General features: G+C 45.3%; 1 protein-coding gene across 1 annotated transcript in view; it reads left to right on the forward strand.

Annotated features, from left to right (window-relative positions):
- Nucleotides 1-23914, forward strand: part of LOC129705932 (mucin-6-like) — a 143243-nt gene that overhangs the window by 35509 nt on the left and 83820 nt on the right. Inside the window, exons 7-11 of the mRNA XM_055649861.1 lie at nucleotides 13991-14198; nucleotides 17130-17252; nucleotides 18015-18135; nucleotides 19346-19484; nucleotides 20949-21053. Of these exons, the coding sequence (XP_055505836.1) occupies nucleotides 13991-14198; nucleotides 17130-17252; nucleotides 18015-18135; nucleotides 19346-19484; nucleotides 20949-21053 (696 nt within the window). The remainder of the gene's footprint in view (nucleotides 1-13990; nucleotides 14199-17129; nucleotides 17253-18014; nucleotides 18136-19345; nucleotides 19485-20948; nucleotides 21054-23914) is intronic.

A 23914-nucleotide genomic window follows, 5' to 3' on the forward strand; every position in this document is an offset into this window, starting at 1 on the left:
GGATTATGCTTTTGTATAAATTCTATGGTATAACCCTATACTTCTGAAAATATAAGTGTCAGTAGTTAATTTATTCCATGCATCCAGATAGAATTGTAATCTCCCACCAACCTCGTAAGGAACCAGACCCACCTACCTCTATGGTTACTATTGGTAGGTTTGTTACTTTTTCGGCATCCTCCGTGGACGTTGAGGCGCCAGTGTCTGGATCTGTAGTTGGGTCGCTGTTGAGGGTTAGCGCATTCCCCAGGAAGGCCGGTCTGGGCCATGGCCTAAAAAGACCGATGTTGAGTGTTCCTGGCCTTTGAGCTTTCGCCAGTTTGTCTTGGCCGACTGGTGGTGCATAGGGGTGCTTTTTCTGGCCGAAGTAGACATAGCTTTAATGAGCCCCAGGGTTTTACCCTCTTCGTCGAGTTCTTTTATCTGTTTTGATAAGTTGCCTCCAAATAGTAATATTGGTGGTTTGGAGGTTCCAGGTTTGCATAGGCCTGCAAATTAGGGTCTAAAGCCGGTTGGATGGCACTCTTCCTAATGCTGTTTACTCGTATTGGGAGTTGCAAAATAAAGCCAGTGCATCCTGGTGATCTTGTGTCATGTCTTTTTCGTTTATTTGGCGGGCGAAAACCGCAATTCCCGCGTTAGGACTTTCAGAACTTTCTGTAGTTTCAAGTCCCTGGCTCTGATTGAGGCTCCGACATGTTTTCAAATACACTGATTGACACTGGGAACATTCAGTGTTTTGCAGTTCCCTGGTGGTAAGTGTCTTGCTGTGGTGTCCAATAATGCCTGTCCTTATAGCTGGTTGAATGACAAGTAGTTGATACTTGCAGCTATTATAGGTTCCAGGTTTTGGCCAGTTTGGTCGGTTTGAATAAACTGGGACCCCATATCCAATAGGTTTTCTTGCACCCCATGTGCACTAGGGGTATGTTCTGCACCCCTCTTCAGGGTCAGCCCAGAATTGACCCCCTGTACTCCCCTCTGATGAGGGAGAAACACTGTGCAGCCCTACAAGAGGTACTGCTGTAGGACTTACTAGCTGCCCACTGTGACTGGTCTCCATCTCCTGGAGCCTGTCACTTTGGAGTATTTGCTCCAACAGCCGCTCCAACTGGCTCCAATGCTCTCGGGCACTGGCCACTCGTGGCTGCTCCAGTTCCTGCAGCCGCTCCAACCGGCTCCAATGCTCACGGGCACTGGCCGTCGTGGCTGCTCCTGAAGCCGCTCCTGCTTCAGTTCCTGCAGCCGCTCCAACCGGCTCCAATGCTCACGGGCACTGGCCGTCGCGGCTGCTCTTGTTCCCCGCTCCCAGCCGCTCAAACCGGCATCAATAGAAGTTGGGAGGTCATGCTGCAGTTATGTAATATATTGGTGAGGTCACAGTTATAGTGTTGTGTTCAGTTCTGGGCACCGTTATAGGAAAGATGTCAAGTTGGAAAGGAGGCAGAGAAAATTTACAAGGATGTTTCCAGGACTTGAGGGCCTAAGCTATAGAGAGAGGTTGAACAAGCTGGAGTGCAAGAGGATGAAGGGCGATGTTATCGAGGTGTAAAAAATTATGAGGGGAATAGATCGGGAAGATGCACACAATCTGATGCGCAGAGTGGGGGTATCGATGACCAGAGGCCATAGATTTAAGGTGAAGGGGGAAATATTTATAGCAATCTGAGGGGTAACTTTTTCACACAAGGGAACAATGATGGGTGTATTCAATGAGCTGCCAGAGGAGGTAGTTGAGGCAGGGACTATTGCAACATTTAAGAAGCAATTAGGTACATGGATAGGATGGGTTCAGAGGGGTATGGGGCAAATGCAGGCAAGTGGGACTAATGTAGATGGGACATGTAGGTCTGTGTGGGCAAGTTGGGCCAATAGATCTGTTTCTACACTACATGACCCTATGCCTCAATGACACTAAGAACTTGGACAGTTTGGGAGAGTGGGCAAAGAAGTGCCAGATGTAATACTATGTAACAATGTGCGTGATCAGGCACTTTGGCAGTAGGAATAAAAGTGTAGACTATTTTCCCTTTGGGGATAATGGAAGGCCTGGATAGAGCAGATGTGAAGAGGATGTTCCAGTAGTGGGTGAATCTATTACCAGAGGAAACAGCCTCAGAATAAAAATACATACCTTTAGAAAGGAAATGAGGAAGAATTTATTTAGCCAAAGTGTGGTAAATCTGTGGAGATTATGGGTATAGGTGGCTGTGGAGGCCAAGTCTGGAGATTTTTTAAGTGGAGATTGACATGTTCTTGTTTAGTTTAGAGATACAGTGCAGAAACAGGCCCTTCAGCCCACCAGGTCCGCGCCGACCAGCGATCCCCGCACATTGACACCATCCCACGAGGGACAATTTTTACATTTACCAAGTCAATTAACCTACAAACCTGTACATTTTTGGAGTGTGGGAGGAAACCGAAAATCTTGGAGAAAACCCACGCAGGTCACGGGGAGAACATACAAACTCCGTACAGACAGCACCCATAGTCGGGATCAAACCCCTGCGCCACTGTGACTGCCCTTAGTAGGGGTGTCAATGGTAATGGGAGAAGGCAGGTGAATGAGGTTGAGAGGGAAAGATAGATCAGCCATGATTGAATGGTGGAGTAGACTTGATGGGCTGAATGGCCTAATTCTGCACCTTTGACTGATGAACACAAACTTGTCGGGTCATCTCAGAGTGGGCTAAATAAAGCGGCACAAACATTTCTTGTATCGTGTTTTCGCGCACTAAAATGCGCAACTTACATGAGGTTCGGTCACGTTGACTCAATCTCAGCTTCACAAAGTGCCATATCCTTACTCATGCTGAAGAGCATCATTTGTTATTTGAATTAATAAACCTCTTTCGTGCGGCCACCAAACCAGAACGTGCAAAACTATTTCCTCATTTAGCTGCATCTACGTACCTGAGGGTGCAGATGTTACACCAGACAGCCAGGCACCTGCAACAAATATTTTCAATCTCCATCTGTGGAGTGTTAATAGAGGAGGGCCCAGATCTGTCAAAGGACAATACGTCTTGAAATTAAGAACATGAGAAATAATACATAGTCATATCATCATGCAGAATGTAGACTGGCCCTTTGGCCCAATTTGTCCATGCCGGTCACTATGCCCCAACTAACCCACTCCCATTTGCCTGCTTTTGACCCATATTTCCTTATACCTTTGATTTCCAAATGCACTTGTCCAAATATCTATTAAATATTGTTATTGTACCTGCTTCAGCCACTTCCACTGGTAGCTCATTCTATATATGTACTGTCCTCTGTCTGAAAAGTTTGTCCCATGTGTTCCTGTTATATCATTCCCCTCTTACCTTAAACGTGTGACCATACTTCTTCAATTCCAAACCCTAGAAAAATCATTGTATGATCTTACAGAGGTTTAATTTTTTTAGTTTAGAGATACAGCGCAGAAACAGGCCCTTCGGCCTACCGAGTCCGCACCGACCAGTGATCCCCACACATTAACACTATCCCACACACACTAGGGACAATTTACATTTATACCAAGCCAATTAACCTGCAAACCTGTAGGTCTTTGGAGTGTGTGAGGAAACTGAAGATCTAGGAGAAAACCCTCACGGTCATGGGGAGAACATATAAACTCGGTACAGGCAGATCCCGCTTCTCTGGCGCTGTAAGTGCTGTAAGGCAGCACCTCTACTGCTGTGCCACCATGCCAATGTATCAAATCATGAGGGGATTAGATAATGTGAATGCACAGATCCCTCTTCAACACAATCATATGATACAACACATCAAAACATAATCAGAAATTACACTATATCAAATAATCATTATAGTACATTCATTATTTACAATACTCTCAACCCCACGCGGTGACCAGCACCCACGGAAGGCCTCCAGAGTCCCCGTGGACACCGCGTGTTCCCTCTCCAGGGACACACATGCACGGACGTAGGCCCGAAAGAGGGGCAGGCAACCGACTCTAGCCTGACCATTGACCGCCCACTGCCTGGACCCGCGAATGGCCATCTTGGCCAGGCCCAGGAGCAAACCGACACGTAAGTCCCACTCCCCCACTCGGCTCTCCCCACTCCCTGTCTTATGTCCAAACACCAGAATCATAGGACTAAAATGCAACCAGAACTTGAGGAACAACCCCTTTAGATATTGGTACAGGGGCAGTAGCCTCTCACACTCCATATAAGCATGGAACATGGTCTCTTCCTCGCCGCAGAAAATGCAGGCGGCGGACGAGCCCGTGAACCGACCCTGTGGACACTCTCCACCTTTCTCTCTCTCTCCCTCTCTCTCTCTCTCGCTCTCTCGCTCTCTCCCTCAATGGCAGCTTCTTTGGCAATCTCTCCTTATGCTGTGGTTATCGTTGACAACGTCCCATTGTGATGTCATTGTGGCACTTGGCAGCTTGAGAGCTCATTGTGATTGGTGCCATGTGATTGGCATTGTGACATCATCACTGGAAGTTGCTGGAAAAAGGCTCTCTGTGAGAAGCTGCGGTTACCGTTGGCAATGTCCCATTGTGATGTCATTTGTAAATGAGATCCATTGTGATTGGACGTCTGTGAGATGGCATTGTGACATCATCACTGGAGGCTGCTGGAAAAAAGCTCAGAAGCGTATTTTTTTTTATTTTTTAACTTTAATCATGAATAACTTGTGAAATATTGGATGAAATTTTAAGTGATCCTGAGTACGGCGTGGATGGGAAAAATGCGAGTTAGAATATGTAAATATTTAAGCGCTAGTGCGTAGTGTTTTGTGGAAGATACAAAACATTCATCCACGCACACACACAAGATGAGACTATTGTACAGAGAGTGGTGCGGTAATTTGGTATCTTTTGCCTGGCGTGATAGTGGAAGCAGATTCATTGTGGTGTTCAAGAGGTTTTTAAATAGAAATACAAACATCTAGGAAATCGAGGAATATTGTTCACAATTTTCTAACAGGATCCCATCACTAGCCACATCTCCCCATCTCCATCCCTTTCCACTTTCCGCAGAGACCGTTCCTTCCGACAACTCCCTGGTCAACTCGTCCCTTTCCACCCAAACCACCCCCTCCCCAGGTACTTTCCCCAGCAACCGCAGGAGATGCAACGTCTTTATACCTCCCCCCTTGACTCCAAACAAGGACCCTGACAGTCTTTTCAGGTGAGGCAGAGGCTCACCATAAACTCCTCCAACCTCATCTGCTGTATCCGTTGTTCCAGGTGGGACACCTGTACATCTGCAAGACCCCTAGTTCTTGATTACTTACTCTTGGTAAAATAATTTGGTGCACCTACCCTATCTATTCCCCTCATGGTATAATACACATCTATAAGATCACCCCTCATCTTCCTGCACTCCACTCTCCAAATGCTTCTGGATCTAATCCCTCAGACTCCTCTCTAAAGTCTTGTGTATTATTCAGGTCACTCTGCTGTAGGAAGGATGCAATTAAACTGGAGAGGCAGCAAAAGTCAAGCCTGGAGAGTTGAGTGATGAGAGACTGGATCAAATGGGACATTTTTTTCCTTGGAAGGTAGCAGGCTGAGAGGTGACTTTATAAAGGAAATAGATAAGGTGGATGGCCACACTCTTTCCCCAGGGTTATGAAGTCTATAACTAGAGAACATAGGTTCAAGGTGAGAGCAGAATGATTTAAAAGGGTAGACACAAACGTCACCCATTCCTTCTATCCGGAGTAAAGTCACCCATTCGTTCTATCCAGAGATGCTGCTTGTCCCACTGCAGTATACGAGGAGCATCTGATGTTGGAAGAGATCTGGTGCTTGTACCCAAGTCACTGAAAGATACTCTACAGGTGAAGCAGGCTGTTAGGAAGACAACTATTACATTGGCCTGTATTGTAGGAGGATTTGAGTAGAAGAATAAAGATTTATAGTTTATTTTAATTTAGTCTAGTTTGGAGATACAGCATGGAAAGAAGCTCATCGGCCCACCGAGTCCACACTGAACAGCAACTCCCGTAGGAACATCCCGTACATCATACACACCAGGAACAATTTACACTTATACCAAGCCAATTAACCTTCAAAACTATACGTCTTTGGAGTGAGGGAGGAAACGGAAGATCTCAGAGAAAACCCACGCTGTCACGGGGAGAACGTACAAACTCCGTACAGACAGCACCCATAGTCGGGATTGAACCTGGGTCTCCTGCGCTGCAAACGCTGTAAAGCAGCAACTCCACCGCTGCACCACCGTGCAGCCCAAACATGGTGAAACTCTCTCATCAGGCTTTCTATAGTCCAACAGCTTCCATGGTTTTGCATCTGGCACCAGTAGTTTGCAGAGCAGTCATTCGGGCAGCTGCGTTTGCATTCTGTATTGGCAATTGTTCCCTGTTTTGGCAAAATTAAGATAAGGAATAAATATCTGCTTTTACAGAATTTCTGATAGAAAATAAACCACAAAATGAAAACGGAGAACTGATCCGGTTTACCAAGGATAACTTCCTGTAGGCTGCCATGGGACGCCACAAAGGGATTTGCTTTGGAAACTGACAAGGCAATTTCTCCCGTTGATTCTTGAAGCTCCTGGTTGACAATAGGTGGTCAGCTAATTGTTGTGCAGAGTAATCTGGTATGCCGAAGGGTTAGGCATATGTTTACCTGAGGGTGGGGAGGGTTCACGGGGCAATTTCTGTCATCCTTCGATCAGTTCCCAAGTGTTCCAGACTACAGAATTTTATCCTCTATAATAACTAAATTTGGTATTGAGGTGACAACGTTTTGTGTCTAAATTTGGTCCGACTACTTAAAAAACAGATATACTTTCTAAAGAAGGTGTGCAGTGTAGGTTTACCACACTGGTTTTTGGATATGAGGAGAGATTGAGTAGACGAGGAGTGTATTAGATTAATTGAACGAGTCTGAGTCTGTATTTTCTTTGGCACAGGAAACTGAGAGATAACCTCAATGAAATGTTATAGGGCTTGACTGGGTAGATGCAGGGAGATAAAAGCAACTGCAAAATGAGAGATGCAGGAGAGATCTAGAAATAGGAATTTTACTTCGGAGTCACGTGAGTGACTACGTGAAGAAGACCCCGTCCCACATCATAACGTCAGACCCATAGCGCAGCGACCGGTTGAGAGGGGTAGAGCTCATCCAGCGGTAAGTTTAAAAAGCCTCAAGGTAAGTGTTTTCACTTCACTAGAGGTCGCTTTCTTGTGTGAATAGGTTTGTTGTTGCAGTGTACAAGTCTGTAATGGAGAAAGTGGTTAAAGCGAAGGCTAGGCGTGCCGCCAGTAAAACTCGTGAAGACCGCGGGAAGGGGGCGCCCGCCTAACGAGTCGGTGGCAGGGAGGCCATCGACTGCAGACTCGGTCACTGTAAGTACCGTCGCTGCGCCATTGGGGCATAAGGCCAGTAAAAAGTCTGCTCGGCCCATGGACTGTGGGGAGTCGGGCCCGGAGGGTACCCCTCCTGAGTCAGATATTATGTCTGCTCGTATCTCAAACATAGAGCTCCTTATGCAAAAGATGATTTGTCAGGACCCACTCCAGGAGGAGGAGTGGAGTCCGCGCTGGCCCACAGGAGAGCCAGCGCCAGCAGTGCCTGTAAGAGGGCTGTTTATGCGTGGGCAGGAGAACCCGTGCCAGCGGCGCCTGAAAGAGGGCTGTTTATGCGTGAGCCTACGGGAGAGCTCGCACTGGCAGCGCCTGGAACAGGACTGCCCCATCGCCCCCACTACGGGGGGGATTGTTTCACGGGTCAGCAAGATTCTGACGCTGAATCAGAGGGTGACCAGAGCCCAAGAGAAGAGCCTGCAATACCGTGCCTGGCACAAAGGTTTGCCGTTCCCAGAGAGTCTGGGGAACTATTGGGAGATGAATTGCCGATGACTATAAATTATCTGCTCTCCCATCAGCTGCAAGAGCTGACGATGGACGAGACAGCCACAAAATACGAAACCCCGCAAAATTGTGCACTTTTGGGAGTCCCAGCAGTCAACAATGTCATATGGGGTATATGGGCATTGGGGTCCGTGCACGGGAGGTGAAGTTACAGCGGGTACTGTGGCTGCTTGCATCAGGCATAACGGCATTCGCCAGAGGGGTGGATGAGGGTCACCTGTCTGTATCCCAGCAGGATGCCCTAGCACTCATGTGTAGTGCGCACTTTGAGATAAACTGTCTACGTAAAAGTGCCATAACGCCTACCATTCACCCCAAGTTTGCGGCGCACGGTAAACCTACTAACATTCGATTGCCAAATCTGCTCTTTGGAGAGGACCTCGCCAAAAGGGTGAAAGATCTTAACGAAGAGGCGAAAACTGTGGGGATGATGAAACCACTGGTGGTCGGCAGAGCAGTTCGAAGGCAAGTTTCCCTACCGACGTGCGGTGACTGGGGCCGGTGAAGGGACAAGTCAGTCTTGCCCGAATATTCGTCACTGGCGCACGTGGAGGATTCAGTGTTTCCACTAGGAGCAGGGGACAACATTTTCCACTGGTAACCTCGGAGGTAGGTGGGTCCTGTCCTGGTAGAAACATATTAAGTGAAACACATTTACAAGTTGGAGGGAGGTTACACTTCTTCCTAAAACAGTGGCATGAGATAACATCTGAGGCATTTATACTGTGCAGTATAGTAGGGTTTAGAATTGAATTCTACCCCAATTTGTGTGCACCCACTCAGCATGTTCCAAGCCGGGCACGTATTTTCTCACAAGAAGAGAATATGGAGATTCAGGCAGAACTTGAAAAATTGTGCAAAAAAGGGGTAATTGAGAAGTCAGTTCGCCAACTCCACAAATTTGTGTCAAGTATTTTTCCTAGAGCAAAAAAGGATGGAGGGTATAGAATCATTCTCGACCTGACGAGCCTTAACCCCTTTGTACAGTATAAACATTTAAAAATTGAGAGTTTTGCTAATGATAAACAGCTGATTTCCAGTAATGCTATATACTGTAGCGAGCATAGATCTTCAAGGTGCATATTACTCTGCCCAAGGATAAAAAGCTGCAGTTAATTGAAGGTTGTATCAAGCTCCTTACACAGCAACAACCTTCAATTAGGCAGATGGCCATCTTGCTTGGCAAATTAATGGCTGTGCAGTTTGGACCTCTGCATTATCAGCAATTGCAGCGAGCAAAGGTACAGGCATTGAGGGTACATTCAGGGCATTTTGACAGGCCCATGCAATTACCAGTTGCAGCCATTACTGAAATACAATGGCGGATCAGGAATGTCTCAAATGCTTCCAGGAAAATTTTGGTTGAAACACCTTCCATTGTTCTACAGACTGATGTCAGTGCTCTAGGTTGGGGTGCTACTAATACTATTTCCAGCTGTGGAGGTAGATGGAATGTGGACGAAGTAGCTTTGCTGCAAGCACAAAGGATTAATTACTTAGAGCTTTTAGGATCGTTTTATGGGCTTAAAGCTTATTGCTCTACTATGCATAACTTGCATGTTCAGGTTCAGATTGACAACACTACGGCAGTAGCGTATGTTAATCATATGGGTGGAATCAAGTCGGTAGTCGGTATCTTGTAATAGATTGGCAAACTTGGTCTGGAGCTGGTGTATTACCAGAAACATTTGGCTTTCGGCAATCTACCTACCAAGTAGATTCAACATAGTGGCAGACATAAGGTCACGCAAATTCAATGACAACACAGAATGGATGCTGAATCGTGACATATTTAATGATGTTGTTGCACGATTCGGAATGCCAGAGATTGATTTGTTTGCATCCAGACTTAACCACCAGTTACCTAAATATGTTTCATGGGAACCAGATCCTGGGGCAGTAGCGGTGGATGCTTTCTCGCTGCATTGGGGTGGAATGTTTTTGTATGCATTTCCTCCATTTTGTCTCATCAGTCGGTGTCTACAGAAAATCAAACAGGACTCCGCTTCAGGAGTATTGGTGGTACCCGACTGGCCTACACAACCATGGTTCCCTCTCGTGTTAAAAATGATCACACAGCCTCTTATGATTATTCCCAAACAGGAAAACCTACTGGGGCACCCTGTAAATGGTGATTGGCATCCTTTACATGATCGTATTGGTCTGTTGATTTGCAGATTTTAAGGAGGCCATATCTCGGAAGAGGACTATCAGATCGCACCGTGGGTGTTATTGCGGCGGCCTGGAGGGATAGTACCCAAAAGCAGTATATTTCTTATATAAGGAAATGGGAGGTGTTCTGCTTACGGCAGAATATTCCATACCACATGGCAGACATCCCAGACGTGTTAGAGTTTCTGTCAACTCTCTATTTCGATCTTAAGTTAAGCTATAGTGCGATCAATACCGACAGAAGTGCGCTCTCTTCATATTTATGGAGGGAATCAGAACAATATCCTGTAGGGTCACACCCTTTGGTCTCTAGGTTTATGAAGGGAATTTTGAATTCCAAGCCTCCCAGACCCAGGTATACAGTAATCTGGAATGTAATGGATGTGCTTATGCTCCTTCGTCAGTGGACTCCTGTTTCAGCTCTGTCTTTGGCCAAAGTCACCATGAAGGTAGTCATGCTCATGGCACTGGTTTCAGCACAACGGGTGCAGACATTGCAGAAGCTGCGAATAGACAGGATGGAAGTATCTGCAGATGCCATTACGTTCTATGTCTATGATTTGCTCAAGCAGAGCAGACCTGGGATGACGGGGTGTAAGTTGATTTTTTCAGCATATTCTACGGATCCACACCTATGTGTGGTGTCACATTTGCGATGTTATATCGAAGCCACCAGAACCTTAAGAGGTGCAGAATCAGCATTCTTTATCAGCCATTAGAAACCGCATAAGAAGGTGTCGGTTCAGACTATCTCAAGGTGGCTGAAACAGGTGCTGGTTGATGCAGGTATTGATACTGACAATTTAAAATCTCATTCCACCAGGGTAGCATCAACATCAGCAGCCAGGAAAATGGACGTCCCAATAGACCATATCCTCGCGGCCGCAGGATGGTCAAGTGAATGGATGTTTCACAAATACTATCATAAGGCGATTGCCGAACCTGGCGTATTTGGTGATTCTGTTTTGAATTCAGTCTTATATGTTTTTCCCCCTGGGATAGAAGGGGTTGCTATTGTTTTGCTATATAGATAAACCGTTAACTGTTTGCATCAATGTTATGGTTTATGCATTGTTGATTATTTTACTCATTCTGAGTCAATCAGTGCAGTGAGACGCCTGGATTTGAATCTACGGCATGAAATCACAGAGCTTTGAAATCTTCACGTAGTCACTCACGTGACTCCGAAGTAAAATAGTAAGATTAAATTAGAACTTACCAGTTTGAAGTTTGATCTTTATTTTATGAGGAGTTACGTTGGTGAGTACGTTGCTCCACTCCCAACCCTCTCTCACATAGAAACATAGAAATTAGGTGCAGGAGTAGGCCATTCGGCTCTTCGAGCCTGCACTGCCATTCAATATGATCATGGCTGATCATCCAACTCAGTGTCCCGTACCTGCCTTCTCTCCATACCATCTGATCCCCTTGGCCACAAGGGCCACATCTAACTCCCTCTTAAATATAGCCAATGAACTGGCCTCAACTACCCTCTGTGGCAGAGAGTTCCAGAGATTCACCACTCTCTGTGTGAAAAAAGTTCTCCTCATCTCGGTTTTAAAGGATTTCCCCCTTATCCTTAAGCTGTGACCCCTTGTCCTGGACTTCCCCAACATCGGGAACAATCTTCCTGCATCTAGCCTGTCCAACCCCTTAAGAATGTTGTAAATTTCTATAAGATCCCCTCTCAATCTCCTAAATTCTAGAGAGTATAAACCAAGTCTATCCAGTCTTTCTTCATAAGACAGTCCTGACATCCCAGGAATCAGTCTGGTGAACCTTCTCTGCACTCCCTCTATGGCAATAATGTCCTTCCTCAGATTTGGAGACCAAAACTGTACGCAATACTCCAGGTGTGGTCTCACCAAGACCCTGTACAACTGCAGTGGAACCTCCCTGCTCCTATACTCAAATCCTTTTGCTATGAAAGCCAACATACCATTCGCTTTCTTTACTGCCTGCTGCACCTGCATGCCTACCTTCAATGACTGGTGTACCATGACACCCAGGTCTCGCTGCATCTCCCCCTTCCCAATCGGCCACCATTTAGATAATAGTCTGCTTTCCCGTTTTTTTGCCACCAAAATGGATAACCTCACATTTATCCACATTATACTGCATGTGCCAAACATTTGCCCACTCACCCAGCCTATCCAAGTCACCTTGCAGTCTCCTAGCATCCTCCTCACAGCTAACACTGCCCCCCAGCTTAGTGTCATCCGCAAACTTGGAGATATTGCCTTCAATTCCCTCATCCAGATCATTAATATGTATTGTAAATAGCTGGGGTCCCAGCACTGAGCCTTGCGGTACCCCACTGCCTGCCATTGTGAAAAGGACCCGTTTACTCCTACTCTTTGCTTCCTGTTTGCCAGCCAGTTCTCTATCCACATCAATACTGAACCCCCAATGCCGTGTGCTTTAAGTTTGTATACTAATCTCTTATGTGGGACCTTGTCAAAAGCCTTCTGGAAGTCCAGATACACCACATCCACTGGTTCTCCACTATCCACGCTACTAGTTACATCCTCGAAAAATTCTATACAAAGGTCATCACAAAGGTCTCACAAAGGTCATCTGGTAGTTCTAGATTATTGGTCTTACTATTAGACTTTATTTGTTTCCTGGGATTTCACACCACTGCTTTGAAGATTGATGCGTGTGCGGCTGGACGGGGTCTTCTTCACGTACTCACTAACTTCAAACTGGTAAGTTCTCGTTTAATCTTACTAATAAAACATCAGAAAAGGGGGAAAACAATTAATGACTGAAATGTCTTCCTTCAGTGGAGACTTCCTGAGGGTTGTGGAGGCCATGTCATTCAAATCAGTGATTGATGCATTTCTGGATTTGAGTCAAATAAAGGATATGGGGATAGTGACAAGGAAATGGTGCAGAAGTCGAATATCGCTCATAAACTTGATGAATGGTGGAGCAAACTCAAAGAGGCAAATATTTAGTTCTGTACTGTCCCTATGTTCTCCTTTAAAGAGAAAGAAAGAATAATTTTCTACAATTGGTCCAAACTAACTGCTATTCATTGGCGCTATAATTATCCGATCTTACACGTACAATAAAATTTAAAGATAAAAATTGTATGTCAAGCCGAAACCAACTTGTCAAAGCAGCATCAAATTGTCTCTCTATCTCTTTCTTTCTTTCTTTCTCTCTCTCTCCCTACAAATATGAAGTGTAGGAGGAAACTGGAGCACTGGAGAAAACCCACGCAGGTCACGGGGAGAATGTACAAGCTCCATACAGACAGCTCCATGTTCCGGATCTCGGGCGCTGTAAGGCAGCAACTCTACTGCTGAGCTACCGAGCCGCACCTTCTTCAGGCTCATTGCTTTACTTCTCAGTCTCACACGTGTTAATACATCTTATAGTAGTTAATAATCTTTGCAGGATCCAATAATCTAATCAGGCCCTTTGGCCCACCGAGTCTGCACCTAGGCCACCGAGCCCAAACCGAGTCCGCACCGAGTCTGCATCGAGCCCACCGTGTCCGCACCAAGCCCACCGAGTCCGCACCGAATCTGCAGCGAAATTACCGAGTCTGCACCGAGCTCACTGAGACTACCGAGTCCGTACCGAGTCCACACCTAGCCCACCGAATCCGCACCGTCATACCTGAACAATTTTGATTCTATTGCAAGACGTAAAGCTCAGTGGTAGAAATATAAAGGAAGACTTACAGGAAATGAACTTAACGGGGGAGACTATTCTGACTATTGGCATATTCTTGTTTGTGAGGGAAAGTGGAACTTCAAGGTTTTGTGTTATTTACTGTGGCCATCATCGTGTGGGCCACAGAGTGGTATTATTAGCTAGATTTCTGATTTTGTGTCCTGGATAGTCTGAAGAACTAACTGTGAAAAGTGTAATGTAACCACAATTATTCTGGGCAAACCAGAGAACATCAGTAATACTTGATCCTGTTGCTTTCACTTTTTAGCTGGCTATCTGTACGTCTTTGATGGATAGTGTGGCACCAAACTGCACGGTACCAGAATCGAGTTACATTCAGAGATGCATCCAAGACCTGCCCCAGTGCTCCAGGGAGCAAGACGTAAGCTGTGCTTGTGACACATTCTCAGAGTACGCACGCGAGTGTTCAAGGCTACTGCAACCTGTCCACAATTGGAGAAATGAACAGCTGTGCCGTAAGTCTCATTGCAAGTATATTTGTTGTATTAATGGCAACCCAGCAATACTCTTTGTTCTCTTTGCTCTTACATCTCATTAATCTACATCCATGCTGGGTCCTTCAGTCCCAATAACAAAGCTTGTTTCTCGGCCCACACATGTCCACAAGATGAGTCAACATCCATGGCGTACGGACATTGATTCACAGTTCATCCTATCACATGCAAATGGAGACAGACTGACAAAGATTCTTATTGCTAGATGTTCACAAATATTTTTTTGATATTTCAGTGTGGAAACGGGCCCTTCCCTCTAAACCTATTCTATCCATGTACCTGTCTAAATATTTCTTAAACGTTGCAATAGTACCTGTCTCAACTACGTTCTCTGGCAGCTCGTTCCATACACCCACTATCCTTTGTGTAAAAAAGGTTGCCCCTCAGATTCTTGCTATTGAGGGAATGCAGCGTAGGTTCACCGGTTAATTCCCGGGATGGCGGTTCTGACATATGATGAAAGGATGGGTCAACTGGACTTATATTCACTGGAATTTAGGATGAGAGGGGATCTTATAGAAACATATACAATTCTTAAGGGATTGAACAGGCTAGATGCATGAAAAATGTTCCCAATGTTGGGAGATGTCCATAACCAGGGGTCATGGTTTAAGAATGAGGGCTAGGCCATTTAGGACTGAGATGAGGAAAATCTTTTTCACCCAGAGAGTTGTGAATCTGTATAATTCTCTACCACAGAAGGCGGTGGATGCCAATTCGCTGGATATTTTCAAGAGAGGGTTAGATATAACTCTTCGGGCTAATGGAATCAAGGGATATGGGGATAAAGTAGGAATGGGATACTGATTTTGGATGATCAGCCATGATCATATTGAATGGCGGTGCTGGCTCGAAGGGCCGAATGGCCTACACCTGCACCTATTTTCTATGTTTCTGTTCCTATTAAAAGTTTCTCCCTCACATTAAACTATGTTCATAAGTTCATGTTCATAAGTTCTAGAAGCAGAATTAGGCCATTCGGCCCATCAAGTCTACTTTCCCATTCATGGCTGATCTATCTTTCCCTCTCAACCCCATTCTCCTGCTTTCTCACCAAACCCCTGACAACCTTAATAATCAAAAATCAGACAATCTGCGCCATAAAAATATCCATTGACTTGGCCACAGCCATCTGTGGCAATGAATTCCACAAATTCACCACCCTCTGACTAGAGAAATTCCTCCTCATCTCTTTTCTAAAGGTACGTACTTTTATTCTGAGGCTCTGGACTCTGGTCCTAGAATCTCCCACGTGGAAACATCCTCCCCAGATTCACTCTATCCAGGCCATTCACTCTTCGGTAAATTTCAAAGAGGTTCCCCCATTTTATGTCAAGTCAAGTTTACTGTCATATGCACAAGTATGATGAGATACTGGTACAATGAAAATCTTCCTTACAGCAGCTTCACTGGCACATAGACTCACACAAAATCATAAATTATACATAAATTCTGCAAGACGGTGAAGAGAAAAAACTGCAAAAATATGAAAGTATTCCAAATCGGATTAGAAAATAAGTGCATGGTTAATTTGAGAGGTGATCTGCAGTATTCTGTCACTGGTAGAACTACGGTTGTGCCCGGTCCAACCCTCATTCATCATTGCAACTTGAAACATTTTTTTTTCTCATAAATTTTTCCATTAAATGCATTTCGTTGTCTCTGTACTGTACACTGACAATGGCAATTAAAATTGAATCTGAATCATTACTGATGAAAACTCCTTGCCAAATGTTAATCCTACTCTCCGCAGATTACACCTTACCCGCTGAACATCATCTTTTTCATTTTATTATTTTTTGTGTTATTATTGTAAAATGCAAAAAGAACACCAATGACATTACATATGCAGCCCATGAAGCACAACAGCTTTGATATCAATGTCTGTTACAATGCAGTCAGTTGTTTTCAGGAGCTGTTGTTTGTTTTTTCATGTTCTTTTTAAGAAATGTCTAAACTAATATACCGACACAGAACATCATTAAACAAAGTAATAAAATGCGTTAGCCCGTTATATAAAAGTGACCTGATAGAAAGAGCACGATGGTGTCACCAGTTCAAGCTCCACTAACTTTGAACAATTTCTATCGTTGATGAATTAGCTCCAAGTCTATCTGGAAAATATTAATTGTTTGGAAGCAAATATAATGTCACCATAACCCTGTAAACTACTGCCAGCAGAAGGTTTGTAGTAAATCATATTTTTATGAGCTACTGGACAAGTGACGGGACAATCTTGAACCTGATAGATTTACTGCCAAAACGTAAATGTTGGAAGTCTCTCTGGCTAAATGTTGCTTGTTCGAGTTGTACAAGGTGTTGGTGAGGCTGCACCTGGAATACTGTGAGCACCTTCCCTGAAAAGGATATTGTAGTTTGGGGGGAGCAGAATAAAGAAGATTCACCAGGCTAATTCCAGGGATAGAATATAAAATGACTTGGGTTTTTATTCCTTGGGGTTCAGAGGAATGAGGGTTGACCTTATTCACACCTAAAAGACCCTAAGGCGACTTGACAGGGAAGTGTTGAGATGTTTTCACTCATGGTAAAGTCACAAACAAGGGGACAGTTACAAAACACAAGGCAGTCATTTACAACTAAGGAGCATTATAATTTCTTCTCCAAGACATTGGTGAATCTCTGGAAATCTCTGTGGGTGGTGGAGGCCAGTTCATTGGATATATTTAAGGTGGAAATAAATACATATTTGAAAGATCAAGGAATTAAGCCCGATGTGTAACTGGCACAGAAGAGGATGTGATCGCATTGAGTTGGCAGGGCTGGTTCGAAGAGTGTGTGGCCTACTATTGCTAAGGTTCTGGTGCATTCTTAATTCAGGGGTAGAATTACTACCTGCAGAATGTATTCACCATTCATCTCTCCTTCGTTTAGCTCCACGTCAGTGCCCGACGAACCAGGTCTACTTGGAGAGCGGGTCACCGTGCTTCCCTACATGCTCCAACCTACGCTCCACCTGCGACAGTCATGGCACCTATGGCTGCTTTTGCCCAGAAGGTAAACCCATGTGCTCGATGAGTCCCATTGTCTCATTCAGGCCGAAGATAAGATGAGGTTCAGTCCTTCAATTTTCCATGATGGAGGGTTAACGTTTATTCAGCACAAGGGGTGGAGTTTTACAAATAATGCACTGAAGATGACTTTTTCTGATGAGTCCCTATCAATCTACTTGACATGGAGAAAACTTGCGGGGATGATGGATTCTGTTCACTGAGGAATTTGTAATTAGAGGCGATGGATCAGCAGAGTGGGATAGCTGGTAGAGCTGCTGCCTTGTAGCTCCAAAGAACTGGTTTGAATCCTAACATATGTCTAAATTTTGCATGTTCTTTCAATGAAAGCGTGAGTTTCCCATCATCATTTGGGTTCCCTTCCACATCCTAAGAGGTGTTTATTTGGTAGGTTAATTGGCCTTTGTAAGCCGCTGCTAGTGTGCTGGTGAGTGGTAAAATCTGCAGGGAGTAAGGAGAATAAAATGGGGTGAGTGTAAGTGTTTAATACTGAAGATAGACAGAGAATGCTGGAGTAACTCAGCGTGACAGGCAGCATCTCTGGAGAGAAGGAATAGGTGACTTTACGGAGTCAAGATCCTTATTCAGTGCTTAATGGTCGGCATGGACCCAATGGGCCGGAGAACTTGTTTGTGCCTCTTTCATCGTTGTTCTATTGTGCAGAGCGGATGAATCCATGATGGGCGTGGGTCTCCAGAAATTGGTAGCTGTTCTCCAGAATAAATCATGTCTGCTCCACCACCCACAGGTACTGTTTTTGATGATGTTTCTGAGAAGAATCGGTGCGTACACCTGGATAAGTGTCCTTGCACCTGGAATGGGGTCATCTATGGTCCTGGAGAAAAGATCTCATCACTCTGCAGGAACTGGTAAAACCACTCTTAGCAACGACTTTTTCACACAAACCCTGAGATATGCAACATCACGTGGAAGTGCATAGTGTGCCATTAGTAATGTCTTTAGGTGTATAACAGAAAACCACGAGCTATGTTAAAGTCAACTATGCGTGGCAGTGCCTGATAATCTTTCACCCAAACTGATTTCCAGTGGGAGGTGCCCATGGTCAATGGCCGACTTACAAGTGAAAAAATAAATGCCAATTGATCCGTTGATGGCTTGTTACCTGTGGTCAGTGAACTTCTAACCAAGCTATTACTACTATTTGGCAAACTATCTGGCCCCAAAAAGCTGTCACTAAGTAATGTGCATTGTAATCTCCTCAACTATTTAAAATATGTGGGGCTGGAAAAGAAGTAAATTTAATTCTGCTATTTTAAACTCTTCTTTAAACATGTGTGCATGTTCCTAATATTATTAGGTATTTTTAGAATAGTTAAAAGGTTAATTCAGATCCAGACGAAAGGAAACATTGTCTGCCCATTTCCCCCTACAAATGATGCCTGACACATTGAGCTCCTCCAGCATTTGTTTATTTTGCTTCAGATTTCAGCATCTGCAGTCACTTACATCTCTAAATCAAATGAGTGCCACTTGTTTCCTGGTGTACTGCAACAAGGATGGCTTATTGCTTGAACAGATTGGTTAATACAACAGCTTCTAGGTTGCTGGAGGTCTAGAGAATGTTATGGGCCTGTCCCACTTGGCGATTTTTTTTAGGCAGCCAGCGACTGTCATAGTCGTAGCAGGTCGCCGAAAAACTGGCGACAACCTACATCATCCTGGTGACAACCTATGACAGCACCTATGTCAGGAGAAGTCAAGCTGTGCTCATCGGCGTCAAACCCACTATCGCCTAAAAATGTTCAACATGGTGAAAATTAAACAGCGACTAGAAAGGAGCTACGACTTTTTGCGCGACTGAGGAGACGACTCCCGGCAACCACCGGCGAACATGTGGCGACCAACTAGTCGCCTGTAGTTGCCTAAAAAATCACCTAAGTGGGACAGGCCCATTACTTGAAAACAGATCACCAGATTTGCAGCAAGGTATTTATTTGAAGTCAATGGCAAGGGCCATGCTGCACAGCTGACATCCCGTTCTGGGTTATTCATGCCAAATTGGATGAATGTGGGATTATTCCTGAAGGAAGATAGTGCTGACTGTTTGCTTCTGTGCAGTGTATGTTCTCTGGGGCAGTGGACCTGTACGACGCTACCTTGTCCAGGACGGTGCTCCATTGAAGGCGGCTCGTTTGTGACTACGTTCGATTCAAGACAGTATCGATTCCACTCAATCTGCACTTTTGTTCTTGTGAAAGTAAGTTAGAACGTCAATTGATTCATACTTGACAGATTTTAGTACTGGTGCATGATTGGGCTATTTTAAGTAGATAAAAAATAAGTTTAATTTAGTTTAGAAATACAGTGTGGAAACAGGCCCTTTGGCCCACTGAGTTTGTGCCGACCAGCGATCCCCGCATACTAGCACCATCCTACACACACTAGGGACAATTAACAATTTTACCAAGTCAATTAACCTACAAACCTGTATGTAGGAGGAAACCGGAGCTCCCGGAGAAAACCCATGCAGGTCATGGGGAGACGGTACAAACTCCGTATAGTCAGCACCCGTGGTCAAGATCGAACCTGGGTCTCTGGCTCTGTAAGGCAGCAACTCTACCGATGCGCCATAAAGTAGATCAAGACTATAAACAGAAAGGGAAGCCTTTATCTGGTGGGCGGAACGGTGGCGCAGCGGTAGAGTTGCTGCCTCACAGCCGCAGAGACCTGGGTTCGATCCTGACTATGGGTGTTTGCCTGTACGGAGTTAGTACGTTCTCCCCGTGACCTGTATGGGCTTTCTCCATGATCTCCGGTTTCCTCCCACACTCCACAGATGTATAGGTTTCTAGGTTAATTGGCTTTTGGTATAATTGTTAATTTGCCCCAAGTGTGTGTAGGAGAGTGTAAGTGTGTGAGGATCGTTGGTCAGCATGGATTCGTTGGGCCGAAGGGCCTGTTTCCACGCTGTATCTCTAAAATGAAAAAATTATAACCTCACAATAGTTCACATTGTGGGGGATCTTGAACTGGATCCATCGGCTCAGACAGTTGTGTGGGTCAGGAATTCTCCGCCTTTCCGAGGTGTGGAGGGGAAATTGTGGGTACATTGAAAACCAAAAGAGACAGATGCTTGATCTGTAGGGGAATCAAGGTGTTCTGGAGAATGGGCAGGAAAGTGCAGAGGCCATGTTCAGAATAGCCGTGATCTCACTGAATGATTAAGAAAACTGTAAATGGCTGAATAGTCGCCTTCGGGATCAGTTCTCCTACCAAGTCATGTGACATGGAAGCCCACCATGTCCATACTGACCATCACTATACTAATCCCATTTTCTAGCATTTAACCTTCAAGGTGTTTCAAATGATCCATTGAGTACTGAAATATTGTAAGAGCCTCTTCGTCACCACCCCATCAGTTCCATGTTCCCACCAGCCTCTGATGGAAAATATTCTTCCTCAGATCTCCTCCAAATGTTCGGACCTTTACCTGAACACCGTGATCTTGGACAATTCTGCTCAATAAAAAATAATCTCATCATCCACCCCCTCCACCCTCGCTCTTCAGCTACTTTCCCCACCCTCTCAGCCTTCTCTGCTCCATCCCCAGCCTGCCCAGGCACTCCTTATAATTGAGACACTCCACCCTAGGCAACATCATGCTGAATTTCCTCTGCTATGATATTTGGAATTTATTTTTGTTGCTCATTGAACGTTACAGAGTCCAGTCATACCTGGCAATGGACACATCGAGGCACTATTTGAATCATCTGGAGTGAAGCCGACTGAAACTTCCTTAAGTGCCATCATTTTTACGAGTAGTAAGGTGAGCAAATTTGTGTTGAGTAATTCATAAAAACTAAAACATCTGAAATGATGAAATGTGTGAGGCATCGTAGAATATTATAGAGAGGAGAAGCAGCAGCTCATGTACTTGATGACTTAGACAATAGACAATAGGTGCAGGAGTAGGCCATTCGGCCCTTCAAGCCATTCAATGTGATCATGGCTGATCATCCCCAATCAGTACCCTGTTCCTGCCTTCTCCCCATATCGCCTGACTCCGCTATCTTTAAGAGCCCTATCTAGCTCTCTCTTGAAAGTATCCAGAGAACTGGCCTCCACTGCCCTCTGATGCACAGAATTCCACAGTCTCACAACACTCTGTGTAAAAAAAGTGTTTCCTCGTCTCCCTTCTAAATGGCTTACCCCTTATTCTTAAACTGTGGCCCTTGGTTCTGTACTCCCCCAACATCGGGAACATGTTTCGTGCCTCTAGTGTGTCCAAACCCTTAATAATCTTATATGTTTCAATAAGACCCCCTCTCACCCTTCTAAACTCCAGAGTATACAAACCCAGCCGCTCTATTCTCTCAGTATATGACAGTCCCGCCATCCCGGGAATTAACCTTGTAAACCTATGCTGCACTCCCTCACTAGCAAGAATGTCCTTACTCAAATTAGGGGACCAAAACTGCACACAATACTCCAATTGTGGTTTCACTAGGGCCCTATACAATCTCAGAAGGACCTCTTTGCTCCTATACTCAACTCCTCTTATTATGAAGGCCAACATGCCACGTGCTTTCTTCACTGCCTGCTGTCATAAAGCATTCAACAAGGTCCTTCACGTTGGGCTTATTAGAAGATTGAGTCACATGGGATTCACAGTGATTTGATATATTGAATTCAAAATTGGATTGGCCAGAGAAGACAGAGAAGAGTGGTGGAGGGGTGCTGCATCATGTCGTGCTCTGTGGCGAGTGATGTTCTTCAGGAAATAATGTTGGACCTATAATGGTGGGCTGGTTAATAAATTTGCAGATGTTACAAGAATTGATACAGTTGTGAATAGTGAGGAAAGTTGTCAAAGGATTCAACAGGGGGTAGATCAGTTGGAAATAGTGATGCTGAATGGCAGGTATGGTTCAGTGCAAAAAAATGCAAAGTGTTTCCATTTGGGATGTCAAATGTAATAAAAAATTATACCGTAAATGTCAGGACTCTCCTGAGGATTGAAGTGCAAATGGACCTTGAGGTACAAGTCCCTTTAAGTGGCAACACATGTAGATAGAGCTGTTATGAAGGCCAACATGCCATTCAATTTCTTCACTGCCTGCTGTATCTGCAATCTTACTTTCATTGACTGATGAACAAGGACCCTCAGATCCCGTGGTACTTCCCCTTTTCCCAACTCCACATTCACCACTGTGATTTAAGGCAATAAAGTCTTATATTCTGTCCTCCTTTTTCTCCCGCTGTCGGGGGAGTCGAACCATCCTTAGTTGGGGCGATGGAAGCTCCCGCGATCGGGGCGGTCAAAGCACCTGCGGTTGGAGCTCCCGAAGTCGGTCGCTAAACATGGGACTGCAAGTTCCACGATGTTAAGTCCGCAGGCTCACACGGTTGGAGCTCCGAGGTCGATCCCCATCAGAGCCCGCCAGCTCCACGATGTTAGGCCACAGTGCAGACGGAGATACGACACGGAAAAAGTTGCATCTACGTTGAGGAAAGAGATTAAAATAGTTTTCCCCACCCCGCACATAATACAAAACTAAAAGTGCACTAAAGCGTACATTTTCCAACAAACGAAAAAAATAAAGAAGCAAAAAGACGAGACAGACCGTTAGCGAGGCAGCTATCATCAGCGCCACCTGGTGCAGCTCTATATAACTTTGGTTGGGCTGCATCTGAAGTAATACATGTGGTTCTGCTCACCTCATTACAGGAAGGATGTGTTGGCTTTGGAGAAGATGCAGATTTACCAGAATGATACCTGGATTAGAGTACATTAGCTACTTGGAGAGGTTGAACAGGCTTGGATTGTTTTCTCTGGAAGGCTGGAGGTTGAGGGGGGGTTATGGAGGCACAGATACGTATGGTTCAGTCTGAACCTTTTTCCCAGGATAGAAATGCCAAAGAGTGGAGAGCATAGCTCTAAGATGAGAGTAATTGGTCGTGGAACACACTGCAAGGGGAGGTGATGGAGGAAGATAAGATAGTAGCATTTAAGAGGCTTTTGAGTAGGAACTTGGATATGCAGAATATGGAAGGATATGGATTTTACTTCGGAGTCACGTGAGTGATTCCGTGAAGACCCCAGCTCCAGTGCGCAGGTGCGGCATTACGCACAGCGTGCAGAACGCGGCCAGCGGGAGTCGGGCTAGCTCCCGCATCCAGGGACGAGAGGTAAGTACTTACCTTAATCGGGCCTTGTGATTTTTGCTCCAGGGGGAGCAAAGTGAGGCATGGTGAGCGGGGCCCGTTTCGACTCCAGCGTGGGGCCGACAGTGACGGGGAAAAGGTGCCACCCGGACCGCTAACGCTGCGGACCGCTGCTAGGAGCTGCGCTAACGCCGGTCCGCTGAACAGCTGTTCCGTACAGCCGCGGACCGGCGGGAAAATTAAAAAAAAAAAAAAAAACCCGACCGGCAGCCCTGCAGACTCCTGACCAGGAGAATCACCGCCCGGGAACCACCACAACGCCGCCTGGAAAACGGCAGGCAGCCTCTACTTACAGGTAAGGGGAAATCTTACCAATTTACAGGTTCTACAGGAGCCATCTTCCTCCAAGCTGGAACAGGTTGGAGAAGGCAAAATAAGTATGTCTGTCTCCCCAGGCCAGAGGAGGTCATGAAGTTCACCTCCAGGAGAAGGACTGCCTGCCCAACTCCACACGAGGGTCCT

Source organism: Leucoraja erinacea, chromosome 18 (genome assembly GCF_028641065.1).
Source record: "Leucoraja erinacea ecotype New England chromosome 18, Leri_hhj_1, whole genome shotgun sequence".
Taxonomy (NCBI): domain Eukaryota; kingdom Metazoa; phylum Chordata; class Chondrichthyes; order Rajiformes; family Rajidae; genus Leucoraja; species Leucoraja erinaceus.